The sequence below is a fragment of the Suillus paluster genome (genome assembly GCF_016628075.1).
Source record: "Suillus paluster strain FC165 chromosome Unknown EDB91scaffold_16, whole genome shotgun sequence".
Classification (NCBI taxonomy): domain Eukaryota; kingdom Fungi; phylum Basidiomycota; class Agaricomycetes; order Boletales; family Suillaceae; genus Suillus; species Suillus paluster.
In genome coordinates, this window is record NW_024537576.1 from 534,928 (window position 1) to 555,277 (window position 20,350).

The following is a 20,350-nucleotide window of genomic DNA, read 5'->3' on the forward strand; positions in this document are numbered from 1 at the left end:
TTACTTACTTAGGTAGTGTTTACATTTGTTTACATAGACTTACCCATAGGTAGCAAGTCCTGTGTTGCTTGCTCTTTAGCAACTGACACTGGACTATAGGTATAGTACACTTATTAGTTTATACAACACAATAGCAACTGACACTGATCTATAGTCCTCTTCACTCTCATTAGCTCACTTGTGGCTTGGTCCTCACAGTTATTCTAACAGGTTATGAGCCCTGCACTTTAAGGACCTCAAGTCATTCATTCCTCATCCAACTACTGCTCCACTCCTTCCCTAGTGTTGTCCATCGCATTCTACGCCCCAGGAAACCCTGATCCTTGTGTCTGAGCACCATTCAAACTGTTGGAACACCCATTGTGTTGCTTTTGAGTAGTTCAACCAAGTGGCTTTGTTGAAATTTTCCATAGCCCCTTTTGGCCATCTACCCCCTGTCACTCACTCCTACCCCTGTCACTCCCTGTCCTGTCCATTGCCTTCCTCACTGTCCTGTATTATCCTAGACCCTCCTACTTGCCATCCAGTCCCTTGCTATGTCAGCCATGACTATCACTCAACTCAGCTCTTCTAACTATCTTACCTAGAGATCAGAGATGGAGTCTTACCTGTGCTCCAAAGGCTTGTGGCTGCTTGTCAGTGGCTCTGAGAAGCGTCCTGCAGACCCACAGCCTGAGGCACAGGCTATATGGAATCTTAAGGCCGACCAAGCTGCTGGGGAACTCTATCTGGCTTGCCCATTGGAGATGAGGTCACAGATTGATGCTGTTTAAGATCATCCTGTTCTTATCTGGTCTACCCTTGCCTCCCTATACTCTAGATAGTGTTGTAGCAGGAGGAAGAAGGCTAAGAAGTGCTCCAGGAAGACTCAGAGTCTCACAGACCCCACTGCATCGCCCTCTCCCACTACTATTCCTTGTCCTATCAACTCTACTATCATTAAGTTTGCTGGCACTGCTTGTCTTCGCTCTTTTGACCCTTCCAGTACTATCTGTCCCCTCCAACTTGATGCTACTGTCGACTGGAATGCAGACACAGGTGCCACATCCCACATGACCCCTCATCGTCACTGGCTTCGCAATTACACTCACAATTACATCCCTATCAAGCTAGCTGACAACACCTTTGTCTATTCTGCTGGTGTTGGCACAGTGGTCTTCAACCCAGTCATTGATGGCAAGAGTGTTAGACCTGTCGAGTTTTCAGAAGTCTTGCATGTCCGTGACCTTCGCAACAACCTGCTTTCTGTCCTCTACCTCACTCACCATAGTGGCTTCCATGTCACCATTGACTCCACCAAGATGTCATTTCAGTGTCCTGCAGGCACCATATTGTTTGTTGTACCCATCAGCAGCAGCAATGCAGCATTATTAGATGGCTCCACCATCCCTCTCTCTGAATATGCCTCTGCAGCGACCACTCTACCTCTGGACATCAACCTATGGCACAGGAGACTTGCCCACCATCACTTAGCAGGTGTCAAGAAGCTTATTGATCATGACATGGTCACTGGACTCAAGCTAAATTTGAAGAAAATGCCAGATCCCATCTGTGAGCCATGCTTAGCTGGGAAGATGCATGCAAACACATTCCCCTCCTCTCAATGGCGTGCTGCTCGACCTCTGGAGCTTCAACCTGTTGCTTGAGATGGGCTTCCCTGCCTCTACACCCTCTGTCCTTAGGATTGACAACCAGAGTGCCATCTCTGTGGCCAAGCACCCAGAGCACCATGGTCGGATGAAGCAGCTTGATCTCAGCTGGTATTGGCTTCAAGATGTAGTGCACAAGGAGATTGTTGCACCAGTGTTTGTGCCCACTGCTGACCAGCCAGCTGACATCCTGACCAAGGCATTGGCTCGACCCAAGGTGCAGCTGTTCTGCCAGATGATGGGACTGAGTAGCTTGAGGGGGAGCTGAGATGTGTAGAGGTGCACAATCAGGGGGGAGTGTTAGTTATGGTGATTGAGTACCTTATGGTGCGAGTTATTTGTGTTACAATGTTGCTTCCTCTATTGGACTCTTACTTACCATGTGATGTGAATTCCTTGCTTACTTAGATAGTGTTTACACTTGTTTACATAGACTCGCCCATAGGTAGCAAGTCCTATGTTGCTTGCTCTTTAGCAACTGACACTGGACTATAGGTATAGTACACTCATTAGTTTATACAACACAATAGCAACTGACACTGGACTATAGTCCTGTTCACTCTCATTAGCTCACTTGTGGCTTGGTCTTCACAGTGATTCTAACATGACTCCACCAAGGCACATGTCTCCCTCCTGAAAGCTCACAGACAAACAATTTGGAAGCTTTGCATGAGTCATTGTGCACTGAAAACTGGAAAGCCACAAATGCTGTCACTGAAAAGACAATCAATGTGTTTGATCAAACTGGTGTCTTTGTTAGTGCATGCAGCAGTGGTGAACTGTACATGCACTGTCATTTGATTATTACTCTATCTGAATTTTGAAGTGCAAAATATGCCCTAGCAATGGCGAGCAAGCAGATAGATGTTTATGGTTCTGATGGAGTCATGGGCCAGCTCAATAGCAATTAAGGTCAAGTGTCGTATACTGGATCCAAGCACCTCCAATACCACCCATGAACATCCCCACCCCTGGTCCGACCCCCTGTTTCCCCATCCGCTCCATTCCTCCTTCCCCGACAATGCATGAAGTGCATCTCAGCAGGATTAGCCCTGCTACCTCCACCCGACTCTGTTCCACTTTTCCGACATTATCCCTATGTCCTCCGACCCCATACCCCTTCCATCTGACCCTATCTGGGGTTCCGCTCCTCTGCCCTATTGGTCCAGCCCGACCCTACTCCTACTCCCTCCACTTTTCCGACCCGTTCGGTTCCTTCGGTTCCGCTTGTGTTGTCCCACCCGACTATTAATCCGTCCAACCGCCTCACCAGTCCACCCCTAGATTAGGAACCACTCAACTGGTCCTATCCCCGTTTAGTATCATAGTTCTGCTTTTCAGGTACCCAGTAATCCCTATACCCTAGCGATTATTGATCTGTTGCGTACATACTTTTCTCCGAGCCTTATTCTCGTATGTCTCAGTCATCTTCTTATCCTGTACACTCAGCACATAGCCTCCTGCTATGCTATGCTAATTACTTAGAGTATATAAACATATGTACATCTGTCTGTAGATACTTAGTCTGAATATTACCTTTTCTAAGCCCTGCTCTTCTGTTCTTTGACTTGGGCCTGATCCTAGTCAACTCCTGTTAGCCGGCCTAGGGGATCGACTCCCTAGGCCAGCCACCCTCCAATCCTCCAATCCTCCAATCCTCCAATCCTCCAATCCTCCAATCTTCCAATCCTCCAATCCTCCAGCTCCTCCAATCCTCCAATCCTCCATTTTCCAATCCTCCAATCCCCCGCTCCTCCCATCCTCTGTTCCCCCGTTCCCCCGTTCCCCTGTTCCCCCGTTCCCCCGTTCCCCCTGTTCCCCCGTTCCCCCATTCCCCTGTTCCCTCATTCCCCCGTTCCCCCATTCCCTCATTTCCCCCATTCCTCCGTCCCTCTGCTCCTCCAACTCCCCATGCGTCGGAACTAGACCCCACACTCTTGCATCCATCCCCTCCATTCCACTCTGCTTCAGACTTCGTCCAAGCAGTTCCTTCCACTCCACTGCTACTGTTGGTTCTGACCGCAGTAGTCTCCCGCTTCCCTCCTGTCAGGCGGAACAACCCCCGCCCGACTTTTCCGCGCTCACCTAGTAGTCTGTCGGTCCTCCTTCAGAGGACCCCCGTTCCAACGTCCTGTCAGAGCTCATAGAACTCGAGTCAGACTACAATACGAAATTAGGGGCACATACTCGGGTAAGGGGCGCAGCATACGAGCTGAAGCCAAGCCCCTCAGACTCCGCTTTCCCCCTGAGCATGGTCTTAACATCAAGAATCACAATCATCGCTTTGTCATCAACTCCTTCCATGATCACACACATAATCACCGCTCTCAGCTCCAATTCCATATGCTTTACCAAGAAGATTTTGGGGTAGAGGACCTTGAAACTTGCAAACAAGTATTATATAATCAAGCAGGTCCATGCATTCTGTATCATCTATGCCCATGAATATCTTTTTCAACCACTCCCATATATAATCAAGCAGGTCCATGCATTCTGTATCATCTATGCCCATGAATGTCTTTTTCAACCACTCCTCAATAAACTCACCTTCCAATGATATAGTTGGATTCCACAAATGCTAGCCAAAATATATCTCAACCCCATGTCCACTGTGAGGAGCTGGTATGAACCGATGAGACAAGCCAGTCCTCAATTTGATTGCAGAGATGTGCCCAATGTATGGAATTTCTACTTTTGAAAGAAGGTGGAAGGGACAGGAATGGGATGGGATGGGGACGTCTTGCTCAGGACTTGGCATACAGTGATACCCGAAAGCTGGACTCATCTGTCAATGTTCTAATCTATCGTCCACATTTGACTGTGACTTTGCACAAAATTAGAGTAGTAAAAGATACTGAGGAAAAACTATGTGTACATCTGAGTCATCAGAATGTACTGATGGTGCACCATTGGAGAGACTATTGATTGCTGTGGCATGCACTGCAGGTTTGAGTAGTGATTGGTATATTTTCTTCCATCGAGATGGAAATATGAAGGGGTTAGGGAAACCATCATCAAATAGGTTGAAGCTCTAGTTATGCTAGGAGGCGAGAACAACTCACAATACCATGGCATTCATCAATAATGTTCCATGGAAGAATGCCTGGAAAATGAACTGTGACTACAAGAGGTTGCAGTGTGGCACTATGCCTGTCCAGGATTTCGACAATAGGATAGATTGTTGAGCTAGTGACAACAGCATTACTTTGGTTTTGCATGGGGATGCAGTGAGGGTCAGGGTTAATGTTCATGTGAGAGAAGAGAAGGGAACTACCAAGCTGCTTTCACTTCAGTTCATTCCACCTTTGTTTTCAAAGTCAGAAATGAACTCAGCTCCATTTTGGTTCAGTTGACTTCACTGGCCATCCATAGTGATAATTCAATCCTTTATGCCTAGTAGTACTTCCAAAGCATCCCTCTTAGTCAGAGTCAACCCGTATAAGCTGTCGCAAAATGGCACACAATCAAACAAGCATTGCAATGGAACAAGCCATGGGCCCATAAGCAAATCCTTCCCTCTAGTATGATGGAAGCTCAAGCACTCTGATAATCAAAATGTGCAGCATGTTTCATTCTGGCATATCAATGCTCAAAGAATATCAGAAGCAGGTTATAGCAGAATCAGGCTTCAAAATGTGTTCAATAATAGCTGGATTCCACCAGGGAGGTCCAATTGTCCACATGTATGCAAGACTTCCTTCTGACTACTTGGTCTACAGCCACTGTGTACTAAGTAAATTATTGCCAATCAGGGTTGAAAATGAGAAGAGCGCATTTGAGAAATCAATAATTGATAGACTCACCTCAGTCCTAACCGCATTAATGACTACTGGGCCTAGTGCAGGTAAATCTAGGGCTGTCTCCAAGTCTGTCAGTTAGTTAAAAATGACATTTCTCTTTTTCAGTGGCTTCAACAGCTCCATCAGTTACTCACTTTAGTGATATTTTTAAGGAAGATGAAGATAATACGGAAGATAAGGATAGCAGTAATGCTGACATTGATGATGGGATTGATGTTACAATAGGCATTAATGTAGGTCAGATAATGCAAGGTATTAATTACTCTCTATGGTGTTGGCCTTCACACTCATGTTTTACCAGATTTACACCCAGAAGGCCATGACATTGAGGCTGCGGTCCAAGATCTAGCCTTTAGCACTGAACAGGCTGACATCAAGGCTGTTGTCCAGGACATGGAATATCTGACCATCAGGGATAACAATGCTGGAGAAGATTTTACAGCAGCACTGGCTAATGTGTCATCTAGTGAAGATTCAGATCAGTCAGGGGCAGCAACAGTAAAGTCGGTAGTAATCCGCAGAAGACAGGCAGCTTATCCATCCTAGCAACTGAACTGCAATGGTTGTCAACTGTAGTGGAGCAAAGTCTTTGGCCGAGTGCTTCAATGTGCCCACTTACCAGGACACCCACACCACATACGCTTCTAAAGAAGTGAGATTATTATGCTTTGTTCTCAGGTGTATAGCCCACAAAATGTACATCCAGCTTCCTATTGGCCCTGAGTCTACAACCAATAGCTCCTACCATCTTTTCCTCACCAATGGCCAGCTAGAAGCCTGAGCTATGCTTCAAAAGCTGCTGGTATCATCACAGGCAGGCTGTGAGGATCTCACTGACGCCATACACAATGTTTTGGAACAGCTTTACATGCCCTCCAACACCCTGGATATGTTCCAAAACCGGTACATCAGTCCAGTCGCTGTGTTTGTGTTGGCCCTTCCAGCATGTGGTACTAAGGAAAAAATGTGGCAACATGCCAATGGGCAAGATAGTTAGAAGAGCTGAGTTGAGTGATAGTCATGGCTGACATAGCGAGGGACTGGGTGGCAAGTAGGAGGGTCTAGGATGATGCAGGACAGTGAAGAAGGCAATGGACAGGACAGGGAGCAACAGGAGTAGGAGTGAGTGACAGGGGGTAGATGGCCAAAAGGGGCTATGGAAATTTTCAACAAAGCCACTTGGTTGAACTACTCAAAAGCAACACAATGGGTGTTCCAACAGTCCAAATGGTGCTCAGACATGAGAATAAGGGTTTCCTAGGTCGTAGAATGCGATGGAAAACACTAGAGACAGAGTGGAGCAGTAGTTGGATGAGGAGTGAGTGACTTGAGGTCCTTAAAGTGCAGGGCTCATAATCTGTTAGAATAACTGTGAGGACCAAGCCACAAGTGAGCTAATGAGAGTGAACAGGACTATAGTCCAGTGTCAGTTGCTAATATATTGTGTAAACTATGAAGTGACTTTACCTAGCCAGTGTCAGTTGCTGAGGAACAACTGACCACTAGACTCACTACCTACAGTTGAAGATATGTAAACATATGTGAACACAGCTTAATAAGATAAGTAAGTCAAGTCTGGCAATACAGACAAGTCTGGAGCAATAGGTTATAATATAAGGCAAATAACTCGCACCATAAGGTGCTCAATCACCACAAATAACACCACACCCCACAAGCATGTTGTTTTGAATACCAAAGGCCTAAGATACATGTATGTACAGATATGTACAGCCTACAGTCAATGTAGTGCTCACTGACTTGTTCATGAGAACACTCACACATGTATTACAGGCACAATGCACATTACCAATGTCCAACCATCTTATGTACCATGCCAGGTGGATATAGCCCTGGTGTATTGGTTGGTGGTTATAATGCTCTCAACTGGGATACGCGCTTCACTGTAAAGAGGGCAATCGTCAGTGGTGCGTGACAGTGGGGTGTGAGAACCTGTTCTGTCCTTTTGAATGGAAATAACACTGTGTGCCCTCCAATGTCTATGCCAGAGTGTCAGGACAGCATCAATGAACAGATGATTAACATATACAACCAAAAACTAGTGTGTATTGACGAGTGGCAGGCCATACACAACTAAATATGAATTAGAGCTATCCTAAGACATATAAGTGTTGAAATTGCATTGAGTGATCAAACTGCGTGAATGTGGCTGTGTCTTGAATTGTCACACCACCAAAATACTAAAGGGTCTGATATGACTTGTTTTGCCCTCTTGTCAGATACTGGCTATATGTGCCCAGAGTTTCTTCAAGTAAGTAATTATACTACCAGCTGACTAGGTGTTGAGATATCAACTTGAACTGGAAACTCACAGAACTTCACCCAGACCCTGTCTTTCTGCACCACATGTCCCAAGGTGAATGATGGGGTTAAATATTGGCTGTCCCATATACAGTACTGAATATTAATGGCAATTTCTGCAGCCAGTATTGAGCAGACTGCACATCTGGGCTCAGGGACTTGAGCACCATTCCATGTTGGTATTCCAAATTTTTCAATCCAGATAAGCAGGATCTGTTCATTGAGGGATATATCATATATATACGCACAATTCACAGATTTCTGGCACTGCCCTCTGCCAGCCACAGTGCTTGTTCACTTGCTGCAGCCTGCCGTGAATTCAATGGTTGAAGCAGACCAGTGGACCATGGGCTGTGGGTCTGTGTAACACAGTAACACAGCAGTGTTTAATCCTGATTGCACAGTAACGAAGTCATAAATGCCTGTGGCAGGTATTGGGCTAGAGTGAGTGCTATCTACCAATGAGGACATCAGACATATTCATATTCACCCTATGGCCAATCAAGTCTTGACAGCTTGTGATCATGTCATGATCGACTCTGCCATAGGCTGCAATACTAGACCCAAGGACTCTTGCATTGTGGCTGGATCAAGCAGTCGATATAGTGTGCAGATGCATGTGTGCTCACGCTCAGGGACTTGCTATTCTCAGTGTTCCGAAATTCACATCCCAGATTCTATTACAGAATCATCCATCAAAGTCTACTTATCATAGATTGTAGTGAGCGCTCCACAGTGATACACAATTCATTTCATTAATTAAAGAAGATCAAGGGCCTAGAGAAGATTATCAAAAACATGCGTGTTAGGTACTATGTTACTTGCACCTCATGAAAGCATGTCACACCTGAGGCAAAACTGTGGCGTGAAGGTACATAGGCCATTTCATTCTCACTGAATCACTACAAGTTTATGTATATTTACATTGCATACAGACACCCCATGTTGGTCAGACACCCATGCCATAGGCATGTTTGCTTCACTAGTCATGTTAAATTTAGATTGCACAGGAACTTCTCAGCCACATCCCCCTTTCTCACAGGATTCCTGCAAGACCCTCGAGGTGCCAATTCAGCACTCACTAATATGACTTGTCTGCTAATCAAAGGCTACTGCTGGGCTTGCTGTTGTTTATTAATGTTAGTCTCAAGAGACGTCAATATCCTATACAGATTTTGTTTTCAAACAATCAAAGGAACAAAGCTTGGAAGATGCCGATGAGTCTGAAACAATTCATTCAACTAGCTTAAGTGACTACAGCGGTAATCAAGAACACAACCAGCAGTGAAACTTTATCTTCCTAATCTCCAAATTATCCTCCTTTTCTATATCAAAATCATTGTTGTAGAAGATAATCAGGGAGTTGATCGTTCCTAATGTATACATATCTGTATTGCGGTCAAAAAAAGGGGGGACAGTCCCTCATGAAGCAGGCTGAATGGTAGCTGGCGGGGGAAGGTGATTAATGTTTTCTGTCCTTGATACTTGCAACGCTAGTTCATGACCATGTCCACTCCTCTACAACAGTAATAGGGAGACACTTTAGGACATGGGAACACATAACAACAGACCAACTCACAGTTTTTTGAAGCGGTTTGTAATGGTTTCTTTCCTGTGGTACCTTGGCATTTTGGTTTGCAAGTCTGATGTTCATGACCATAGCTCAAGTCTCTTGTAACATTGCATGATTTTCGTTTATGATCACCTCAGTTGTATTTTGTGTTCTTTGTATCTTGTCCAACCTTCCCAGGACATCAACAGTTCCAACTGTTGCAGTTGTGCCTACATTAGGATTAGCGAAAGGTGGGTCTGGTGCAAAAATGAGGAGAGCTTTCACTCACAAATGGTACACAATACATGACCTTGGTTTTTGGCAGCTTCAATATGCATGTGAAACACTGCTGGAATTATTATACCTGAATTGAATTGATACACAACTTGCTGCTCTGATCCATGTCCAGAACAGATGCCCTACTGAAGCTGTAGATAGCACTACACCCTATGAGCTGTGACATGGCAACAAACCAGATGTCTCTCACCTTCGAGTTTGGGGATGCACTGCCCTATGTGCACATCAAGAGGGACAAAAGAGATGGACTTGGGTCTCATATGAAAAAGTGCATCTTCATTGGCTACCCTGCTGGCTACAAGGGCTGGAAGTTCTACAACCCCACCTCCAAGAAGACCATGATCTGTGAAAGGGCTGACTTTGATGAAAGATACTTCCCTCTGTCCAAGCACCTATCCAGTCCATCCATTCCAGCTCCAATCGCTCCAGCACCTCCTGTCATTGCTCCCCAGCCTCCCAGACAGTTGAAGACTACCTCTGAGCCCCCAGCAGCACCCTCATATTACAATCTGCCTCATTCAGATAACTCTGACTCTGATTCTGACTCTGACTATGATGAGTCCAGTTCTGATGAGTCACTGGATTAAGGGGGAGATGTGGTGCCTCCAGCAGTTCCTGATGTCCCTCCTGTTGTCCCTATTCCTGATCCAGTCACTCCTCCAAAACCTCATTCTGACTTGGATTGATTTTCCTTGATTTTTGGTATTTTATTGGTATTGGGATGCTTGATGTTGAGGAGAAAACCTCATTCTGACTTGGGTTTATTTTGCTTGATTTTTGCTATTTTATTGCTATGGTAGTCTCTTGTTATCATATGGCTTGTCTTGACTTGTTTATTGTGCTCTGCAGTATTGTATTCCTTATCCTTGTCTTTTGCTATTGTAGTCTTTCTTATCTCCTGTCGTATCGTATTCCTTATCTTCGCTTTGGCTGTTGTAGTCTTTCGCGTTCCTTATCCTTGTCCTTGTCCTTGTCTTTTTTATTGTAGTCTTGCTTGTCGAAAACCTTGTCTGGGGTGATGTGTAGGTGAAGGTCAAAACCTCATTCTGACTTGGGTTAATTTGGCTTGATTTTTGCTATTGGAATGCTTGATGTTGAGGTAAAAACCTTGTTCCAACTTGGATTGATTTTTGTTGTATTGTATTCCTTATCCTCATCTTTTGCTTGTTTTCTTGATTTTTTGCTACCCTAGTCTTTCCTATTCCTTATCCTTATTCTTGTCCTTACCCTTTTCCTGGTCTTTCTTATTGTAGTGTTTCTTGTGGTATTTGTTATCCTTGTGTTTCTTATCACAAAGCTTGTCTGGGGTGATGCATCGGCCGAGGTCAAAACCTCGTTAGTGATAAATAAACTGGGTCATTAACTATGTGTATGTTGCCATCATTTAGTTGGTACTTCCAATGTGTGTTTTTTTGTCATATCTACTTCATGCAAACCTGGGCTCAGTTGAAAAATTGGGGCTACAGCTCGGCCTGTGCCTGGGGCTCAGTCAGACCACTCCTAGAGGCTCAGGCTGTGATGCATTGTAATAAAATAGTTTGTTTACTAGGTGTTTTCCATCTAATGATTGAATATTTGAATCGTCAGATGTGAAGATGTTTGGTGAACAAATACATCATTTGTAATTACATCTCCATGTCATGATTCAAGCTCAAGTTTTATCATGGAATTGTTTCATTGTACTGAGCAACGAACAAACAGTTCTATGTAAAGATTTTTCTTGACATAAGTAGCACATCTACCAATAGAACTCCTCTGGCCATGGATATCTCAAAGTGTCACTGAGAATTAGTAGCAATTCAAGTACAACATAGACGCAATTACTTCTTTTAAAGTGCTCTGTTGCAGGGGTATTTTAGAATGAGTAAAATTATAGAAATAGAACAAGGGACACATACTGCGGTGGACAATACCAGGACCTGACTTGTCGTACTCCTGCTTTGAAAACCACAGGTTCTGGAAAGTGGACAGAGAAGTCAAGATGGAATTTCTGTTCAGGAGGAGCACAATATTGACCTACAACTGATGACAAATAAGAATTACAGTACTGCACCTAAGTTTGACACGAACCTTCATGCTTGTGAGAGTGACATCAATTCCTTCTGCATAGAGTTGGCAATACCGGGGAACATGGTAATACCACCCAACAACACCATGTTACTGTACAAGTCATGACAAATATCAAGATTGCACTTGAAGATCGACTTGTACCTATGTAGGGCATAAATCATACTAAATGCTGCTGGTAAATGAATTTCTTGTGTGCTCTTGTGGTAACCAGTAGCTTCAAGACCAAGGAATGCAGGCTGGAAGAGAGCCTCAGGTGCATAGAACCTTGCATCATTTCATGAATTGTGGGAATGCGAAAAACTCAACTACCCCGACTACAATGAAGCAGTGCCCCAGCACTACCCACTGCTGCCCCATCATTACTATTGGGACCAGGCAAACAATGCTGCAACAGCAAATGAGGTGAGTGTAGTCTACACATGCAGAACCACTTACATGTTCGGCCAGGGCAAGGTGCACAGCCAGGGGGATAATACCAGGGTGCGCCAGGCACAGGCGGAAGATGACCCTTAGGAGAGGGTATTCAGTGTGACGGAGGACGTGGAGGTGCATCTGTCCGATGTTACGCTGAAGTATAACGCAGGCAAACAATCACCAATAAGACCAAAGGTCTGTCGATACGTTCTAGACAACAGTCTAAAGAACGTCCAGTTTCAAGTAAAGACTAAGTACTGAAGAGGTAACTTAGAGTCAAGTCAGATGTTCAGAGGAAAACCAGTGTAGGTTAAGCTGAAGAATCAGCGTCACCTAGCCAGGGTTTATATAGTATGCAGGGTACAGGGTATGACGTAATAATAGGTATGTATCAGTAAGCACATGCATAGTAAGCATGTATCAAGGGAAAAAGAAGCAAGATAAGCACAGCCGTAACATCACCCCCTTCTTACGTGGAAAGTCCCAGACTTTCACTCTAGACCATGACACCGATCATCCTCGGTTCCTCCTAGCCCATCTAGGGCCTCAAAGAAACCTCTTTCCTCCATAAGGATCAACGTCAATTGTTGAAGCTTCTCTTTGATGTCTTGAATGCTATAGTCGAGTGAGAAGAGTTCTTCTTCTCTGTACTCGGCATTATGCCTTTCCAAGGTATTCTCGAGACGATAGAGGTTGTAAAGGGCGTTGAGCGTGGGTTCGGTATCTATGGCGTCCTTGATAGGGTTCTTGAAAAGTTTGGATGATAGTATGATCCTACAACGAAGTCTATGATCTTCAAGATCGGACAAGTAGGGGTCAGTCGCTACTTTCCAAGGGGCTGCTCGTCGACGAGCTGCAACACGCTCACAGGTACAGATAGTGGTAGGACTAGCAGGGGTATCGATGAAAGTGGGGATGATGGGTTCATTGAAAGTATGATAAGGAGACAATGTTCCAGAATTGGGTGTGGGGGAAGTTGGACGAGGGGGTTCAGGAGAATTCCTTTGACTGATAGTCATATAGTGAGGGCGAGGTGAAAATACAGGGAATCTAAGGTTTGGAATGGGAACATTTGGGGCGCTGTTGTGTGTGATGACGAGGTTTATATCCTCGTCGCTAGAGGAGATGTAGTTATGTCCACCAGTAGAGGGCATGATCTGAATGGTTTAGTGATGATGGTTCGAGTTGAGAGGGGAATGAGTCGATGTGCCTGCTTATATCTGTTCAAGATTTCAGCGGAGTTGGCTAAATCAGACTCCGACAACCATTCATTATCGGTCAATGGGTAACCTTTCCATTTGACAAGGAAGCGTCGCCGTGAGAGAGTTCCTTTATGTCCGAGGATTGCTTCTACCTCATGTTCTTCTTCTCCGTCAATTAGGTCAGGAGGTGGCGATGGGAAGTTAGGACCGTGTTCTTCATTTTCGTGATAAGGGGTAAGAAGCGCCGCATGGAATACCAGGTGAACACGCCATTGGTTCAGGAGTTTTAGGCGGTATGTGACTGGTCCGAGAACTTCCAAGATAGTGAAAGGTCCTTCTCTCTTGGGTGCTAATTTCCTATTGGGGTAATTGAGGTGAAGGTTCTTTGCTTCTAGCCAAACCTTGTCGCCTTTTTTAAAGGGTGTGAACGATCGAGTAATTCTCTGCCTCATGGTTTGTCTAGCGAGTTCATGTGACGATAAGGCTTCTTCTCGAGCCTTCTGGAGTTCTGATATTCTCGCTTCGACGGCTGGGAGATCTGATTTTTCGGTAGCCAATGGTAATGCTTGGGGATGATATCCCATCATGAGATAGAAAGGAGAAGTGTTACGTGCAGAGTGATGTTGGGAGTTGTGTACGAATTCTGCCATGGGAAGTTTTTCTGACCACGAGGTTTGATCATTTGCATAGAAGATGCAAAGATACACTTCTAATTCTTGATTTACTCGTTCTGTTTCTCCATCGGTTTGAGGGTGAAAGGCAGTGGATAGTGCAACTTTGTATCCGAGAAGTCTTCCTAGTTCTTGCGCGAACTTAGCTGCGAATTGAGGTCCTCTATCAGAGATGATTTTGTCGTAAAGTCCGAAGCGTGTATAGACGCGATTGAAGAACACGTCAGCGACTCCTTCTGCATCAATTGTCTTGTTGCAAGGCGTGAGCACCACCCCCTTCATAAGCCCATGGTCTACCACGACCATGATAGAATCGAAGCCATTAGATGGGGGAAGGTCAATGATGAGATCGACCGAACACTGAGCAAAGGGGTGGGACGAAGTGGGGGCGGGAATGGGGCAAAGAGGTGGTGCCATCGGGTGGGTATTGACTTTGTTCTGTTGGCAGACAGCACAACCTTTGACATATTTGCGAACAAAGGTAGGAAGACTGGGCCACCAATAGTCATGAGAAAGGATTTCCTGGGTTTTAAAACGACCAGGATGACCGGCAGTGGGAGAGTCATGATGAAGGGAAATCAATTCTTTACGCAAAGGACCGGGGGGAACGTAATTGCGACCTTTGAAAGTGAGAATAGCGTCAGAAAAGGTCCAATCAGACAGCGCGGATTCCATAGGGAGGGGAAGGGTGGGATTCGAAAGGGCATCAATGGTTTGTTGAACTACGGGGTCAACCGAAGATGAGATATGAAGTTTCTCCTGCATGGTGCTGTTGATAAGGTTAATGAATAGCCTGTCTGGTAGGACAGTGACATTGGAGTTGTCCATGGCATCGGCGGGAATGTGATCAGGTCGGCGGGATAGGGAGTCAAGAACAGAAAGATCTTTGCCTGGTACATGTTGTAGCTGTAAATCGAACCGGGAGAGGAATAGAAGCCAACGGGCCTGTCGATGATTTAATTGTTGCGCTTGGCGGAAGTAGGTCAAGTTCTTATGGTCAGTCATGACAAGAACTGGAAAAGGGGAGCCTTCTAGGTAATGATGCCAAGCTTCCAAGGCCCGGATGATGGCCAGTAACTCGCGGTCGAAGATCTGATAATTCCGTTCTGCAGGGGAAAAAGTTTGGGAGAGGTAGGAACAAGGGTGCCAGTCACCATTGGAGTCCTTTTGCAGGAGTACTCCACCGGTAGCATAGAGAGATGCGTCTACAGCGATTGTGAACGGGGTGTCTTTGTCAGGGATAGAGAGTATGGGAGCGGAGAGGAATCGGTTCTTCAGGTCAGTGAACACTTTATCGCAAGCTGGTGACCAATCAAAGATGGAATCTTTCTTTGTAAGGTCAATAAGTGGACGTGCGATGGTAGAATAATCGGCAATGAAACGACGGCAAAAGTTGGCGAATCCCAAGAATGATCAAACATGTTTGACTTTGTCCATGCAAATCTGTCCAGGACGGATGAGGAGACCAAGGTATTCAACTTCGGTTGTGTCAAAGACACATTTTTCGGGTTTAAGGGAGAGCTGGTGATCGCGAAGTCGTTGTAATACTCGCATTGTTCGCTGATGATGGGATTTGAGGTCTTTGGAGAAGATTAAGATATCGTCCATATAAATGACCATCCAACCTTCATCTATCATGTCTGAGAAGATATCGTTCATCATTGCTTGGAATGTTGCAGGAGCGTTACATAGACCGAAGAACATGACCGTAGGTTCAAAGAGCCCTCTTGATGTTTTGAATGCGGCTTTCCATCTATCTGGTCCATGAATTTGAACGTTATTGTATCCTGCGCGAACATCCATTTTTGTGAAGATTGTCGTTCCTTTTAACTTGTTGATAAGATCGGGAATACGGGGAAGTGGGTATGCATCTTTTACAGTTGCATCATTGAGTCATCGATAATCTTGACATGGGCGAAGGGATCCGTCTTTCTTCCCTACGAAGAAGAAAGGAGATGCTTGAGGGGATTGCGATGGTACGATAGTCCCTTTTGCCAAGTGTTCATCTACAAATTCATTCATTGCCTTTTCTTCCGGTGCAGATAATGGATAGATTTTGCAGGATTGTGGTTTGAAGTTGGGTTTCAGTTTAATTTTGTGATCAAAGGGTCGAGACGGGGGTAGAGTGTCCATAGCTGCTTTGTCAAAGACGTCCTTGTACATGTGGAAGACTTCAGGCACGAGTTCTTCAAACGTCTTTGGTTTTTCTTTAGTGTATGCTTCTTGTGCTAGTTGTTGGGCAACATTTGCAGCCTTTCATACGGGGATCGGGGTGAACATGAATCGAGCAGAGTTGGGGACTTTAGAGATTCTGTTTGTTCAAGACACAAAGGAAAAGGAAGGGGGAATATGTTCCTGGGTGAGTGGTGAATTAAAGTTGATTTTCTCGTATACTCCCACGAATTCTTCTCCTTTGACGTAAGCGATAAGAACTTCATCATCTTGTAGTTCTTCTATTATTTCTTCTGGGTCTTCTTCTTCTTTGGGTAGGAGCTCCGGTTGTTCCTCGGGAATTTCGTCCGAGGGTGTATAAGCTTCTTCGTCTAAGATTTCTTCTATTCTGGGTTGCATAGAAGTGTGTTTGTTTCTATCGGAGATAAGGGTCTGGATCATGATTGGGTCTTCATCTAGTGAGATTTCGCTTTTAGCCCAGTCTATGGTTGGATTTTCGTTCTTGAGCCATGGAAGTCTGAGGATGATGTCTTCGCCTCCTAAGGAGGTAATAAGGAAGGTGGCGAACATAGTTCGGCCTCCTGCTGAGAAGAATAGATTGCAGGCTTTGCTAATAGTTCCTGCTTTGTTCTTCGTTCCATCCACGTTTCGGACTTCGATTTGTGAAAAGAGATTGTGAGTTGAGAAGTTGTTCTTTCGTACGTATTTCCAGTCAATGAATGTTCCAGCAGCGCCCGAGTCAATTAGGGCAGCAGCTTTGGCGGTTTTATCGGACTTGCAGGATTCGATTGAAATAGGAATGTGCATAGAATTCGAAACGCCTACAGAAGATACAATGAGTCCGATAGATGTACTAGGGGTTTCCGACGCCGGTCCGGTCTCCCCATTTAGAAATCCTTCTTAGAAGAAGAAGGTGCCTTTGACGCTTTCCAAGCTTTCCAAGCGAGGAATTCCTGATACTCAGCAGTCTTGATCATCTTGTTCAATCTTAGTTTCACGGACCGGTCGTCCGGCCGGTTTCTGCCATCCTGGCGCAGAGTCTCTGTGGTTTGGGCAGTCTTTCATAAGCCCTTTCTTTCCACACTTGAAGCAGAGTCCCTGCTTGCGGCGTCTGTCCTGCTCAGACCGCGAAAGTTGAGTGTTGCGGACTGGAGTTGCTTCTTCATCGTCTATGTCGACTTTGTCTATGTCCATTGCGTATGGATCATTCTTCTTGGAGAAGCCTCGGTCAGAGTTTATAAGTTGCCTTCTAGACTCGTATTCTCTAGTGGCTTCAATCCATTCTTGAATGTCCGCGGGCATCTTTTCCCTAGTAAGGATTGCTTCTTGGACTTCTTTCTTGAGTCCCTGTCTGAAACACGTTGTTTCGACGTCTGAATCTACACATATGGCTTCCAGACCAATACTTTCATATTGGAGGTTATGAGGGTGTTGCATCTGGTGTACGCCTGGCCTGAACAGGGGCATAAAGCTGAAAAGGTTCGTTAACCATGACTTGCCAACTCATGGTCTAACCAAATGTCACCCCAGCATGGTGTCCACCCCTCTGCTGACATGGTGCCTGGATGTAGCGGCTCCCAATATGTGCATCATTACTTCAAGGACACAGAGGAGTTAGTGCTCTACTTAGGAGCTATGTTTAGTGAAGCATTTCCTAAGTTCTATTACAAGCACCGCAGGGCATTCAAGGCAGGCAAATGAACGGTGGTGGACCCAGGTCCCTTCTTTGGTAGGGCCATAGTTTGAAAACTTCATGTTTGCCCACACCAGGATGGCTTAGATGAGGGGCCAGCAGGGATATTCCCCATGGGGTATTTTTCTGGGGGGGAGTGCTACCTTCCCAACCTCAAGATCAAGTTGATGTGAGTGGTAAACTGTTATAGAGTCTTGATATTGACTTATCTGTATCAAGATACTGCCCCAGAGAGGTCATTATTCTGATGGCAGGTGCATCATATCATGCCATCAGAAAATGGAGCCCTGTGGGTGGAGTCTCTGAAGACGGAATCACACCAGGGCGGGTTGGTAATATATGGTTCTTTCTGCACTCATCGTATGAGTTGTTGAAAGACAAACCTCCTGGTTGGGCAGTTGATCAAGCGGTGTTAAGGTCATGCTCAAGGGAAAGACTACTCAAAGGACTTTGGCTTCAGCTCATGTGCTGCGCCCCTTACCCAAGTACGTGCCCTTAATTTCCAAGGGGCAGAGGGGAAGTCCGATGGAAGTCCGGAGAGCTCCGGAGGATAAATGTCGGTGGAGTTTGGTGGAACTCCAGAAGACTATGTGGGGACGGAGCAAGGCTACTACAGACAAGTCCGGAGTGGAAACAGAACAGAGGTTAGACTACCCTAAGGTAGAGCCGGAGAATTAGTCCTAAGGTTTAACCCCTAAAACTCGGAGGTGGACAAGAGATGAGACTCAAGTCTGGAGATTGCAGGAATGAGCAGAACTAAGGTGATATTTGAACTGAGGAGTTCCAGAGTATTACAGGAGCTTATATACTGTAGGTAACATGTAAGTAGATCAGTCAGCAAAGTAAGGGCTATGTACGAAGCATGTGGAAAGTCTATTGGTAAGTGTATATGGATCAAAGCAGTGAAGTCGGAAATGAAGTGAGAATGGATGAATCAGTAAGCATAGCAGAAAAGGATATAACCGGTAACCGGAGCAATAACTATTCTCAAAGGAGTTAGGGGTGAGTCCAGAGATGAGAGCAGAGCACTGGGCGAAATAAAAGGACGGAGGACTGGACTTTAGTGGTGGGGTTGCGGAATTCCTGATCTGGAGGTATGGGATATGACAAGCAGGTGGTAAATTGAAGTTGGATGCTAACTAACTATTGTTGTACTGTCTCCCTAGTTTACTTGTGGCTGTCAAATACATTCCTTTTGATTGTACATTGCCCTGCTGGAGTTAGTGCATTTGACAATGGCAAAGGAACTAAAGAGATTCTTTCCCAGCCTCTTTTCCTGCTCATTCAAGAGGTTTGCTGAATCTGTGATCCAAGGACACAAGGGTGAGCATATGAGGAATATCTTGCATGAGGTGTTGCACCACTTAGCACTCTCACATAGTCAAAAAGGAGCCACTGGTGCCTGCACGCAATCTATCTTGGCAACCATCCGCTCCACAGGGCTTGACACCATGCCATTGCCAAACCAAGGTCAGTGTCATTCCTGGAATACTGTCATCCTGATGCAACCTCAAGTTGTGGGCAGTGAAACAGCTGTCTCATTTAGAGAGGGCACCATCTCCTCAGGTGGAGAGGTTCTTCCAATGCTCTTTATCACACAAGATGAGCTGTGCCTCATCTCTCAAGGCAATACACTCATGGTACCAGATCGCACTATTGGTATTGAGCTTGCTCCATCACCTCCCTCAGCAAATGCTTAAGATAACCATTCCCACATCTATGGCCCCTTGTACCACCACACCATATGTCCAAAACGACAGTAACCCTTCGAATACCCACCGAAACTGATTGCCACATTGCAAGCCATGAATGATCTTCAAGCCAGCCACAGAGTAGATAGGACCGGGGCGCAATGAACTTGTCAAGGCAACCTATGAAAGAGCATGGGTGCAAATGTGTAAGGGATCGCAACCTGGCAGTTGATGCAGATCACAACTTTATACACTGGATTGGCACCAGCGTTCATTTTGTGCAGAATCCTGAGGCCACACTAGATGTGCAGGGTTGAATGGTGCGAGTCAGGTTGAGTGGGCAATGCTGATGTTTCTTTCATTTCCTCTTTCGCTTCTTTATAGAGGAAGGGTGACCACTGGTGGGAAGTGGGACTGGCAGTGAGGGCACAGGGTGTGCCTTCATTAGATTCTTGGGAAGTATCTGCTCGCTTGTGCATACGGCGCCCACACAACAAATAAGGCTGTCTAAAAAGACATCTGATGGGTTAATAGGCCATGTCACATGTCAAAGACCAGGTGTTACTTACTTATGAAAATGCTTGTTTGTAACAGTGGTGATTTTCCGTGATTCTGGTAGGCTACTGATGTAGCTGTCATTATGGTTTCAGAGGGAAACCCTTGAAGGAAGAGGGACCATCGGGGCATACCAGATCTCACACAGATCTACTTGGCGGTACACCTAAGTACCAAAATCTCATGCAGATCTCTAGTGGGTGAGCTGAGGTATCATTAAGACCAGAGGCCCTGCTGCCAGCCCAATGCAACAGCCAACAGCCAG

At 45.4% G+C, this 20,350-nt stretch overlaps 2 protein-coding genes across 2 annotated transcripts; one reads left to right on the forward strand and one right to left on the reverse strand.

Moving 5' to 3' along the window:
• Positions 1-5,204: 5,204 nt before the first annotated feature.
• Positions 5,205-6,230, forward strand: EDB91DRAFT_1080755 (uncharacterized protein; the record flags this gene model as incomplete). Its single annotated transcript, XM_041315277.1, has 5 exons — positions 5,205-5,332; positions 5,369-5,493; positions 5,555-5,686; positions 5,751-5,952; positions 6,128-6,230. The coding sequence occupies 5 exons, from the start codon at positions 5,205-5,207 to the stop codon at positions 6,228-6,230; spliced, it is 690 nt and encodes a 229-aa protein (XP_041179013.1).
• A 4,585-nt stretch (positions 6,231-10,815) lies between these two features.
• Positions 10,816-12,239, reverse strand: EDB91DRAFT_1272940 (uncharacterized protein; the record flags this gene model as incomplete). The annotated part of the gene is made up of 6 exons (XM_041324606.1): positions 10,816-10,949; positions 11,516-11,633; positions 11,688-11,719; positions 11,740-11,923; positions 12,034-12,072; positions 12,123-12,239. 6 exons carry the CDS (start codon positions 12,237-12,239, stop codon positions 10,816-10,818), a joined length of 624 nt encoding a protein of 207 aa, XP_041179014.1.
• Between the last annotated feature and the right edge of the window lie 8,111 nt (positions 12,240-20,350).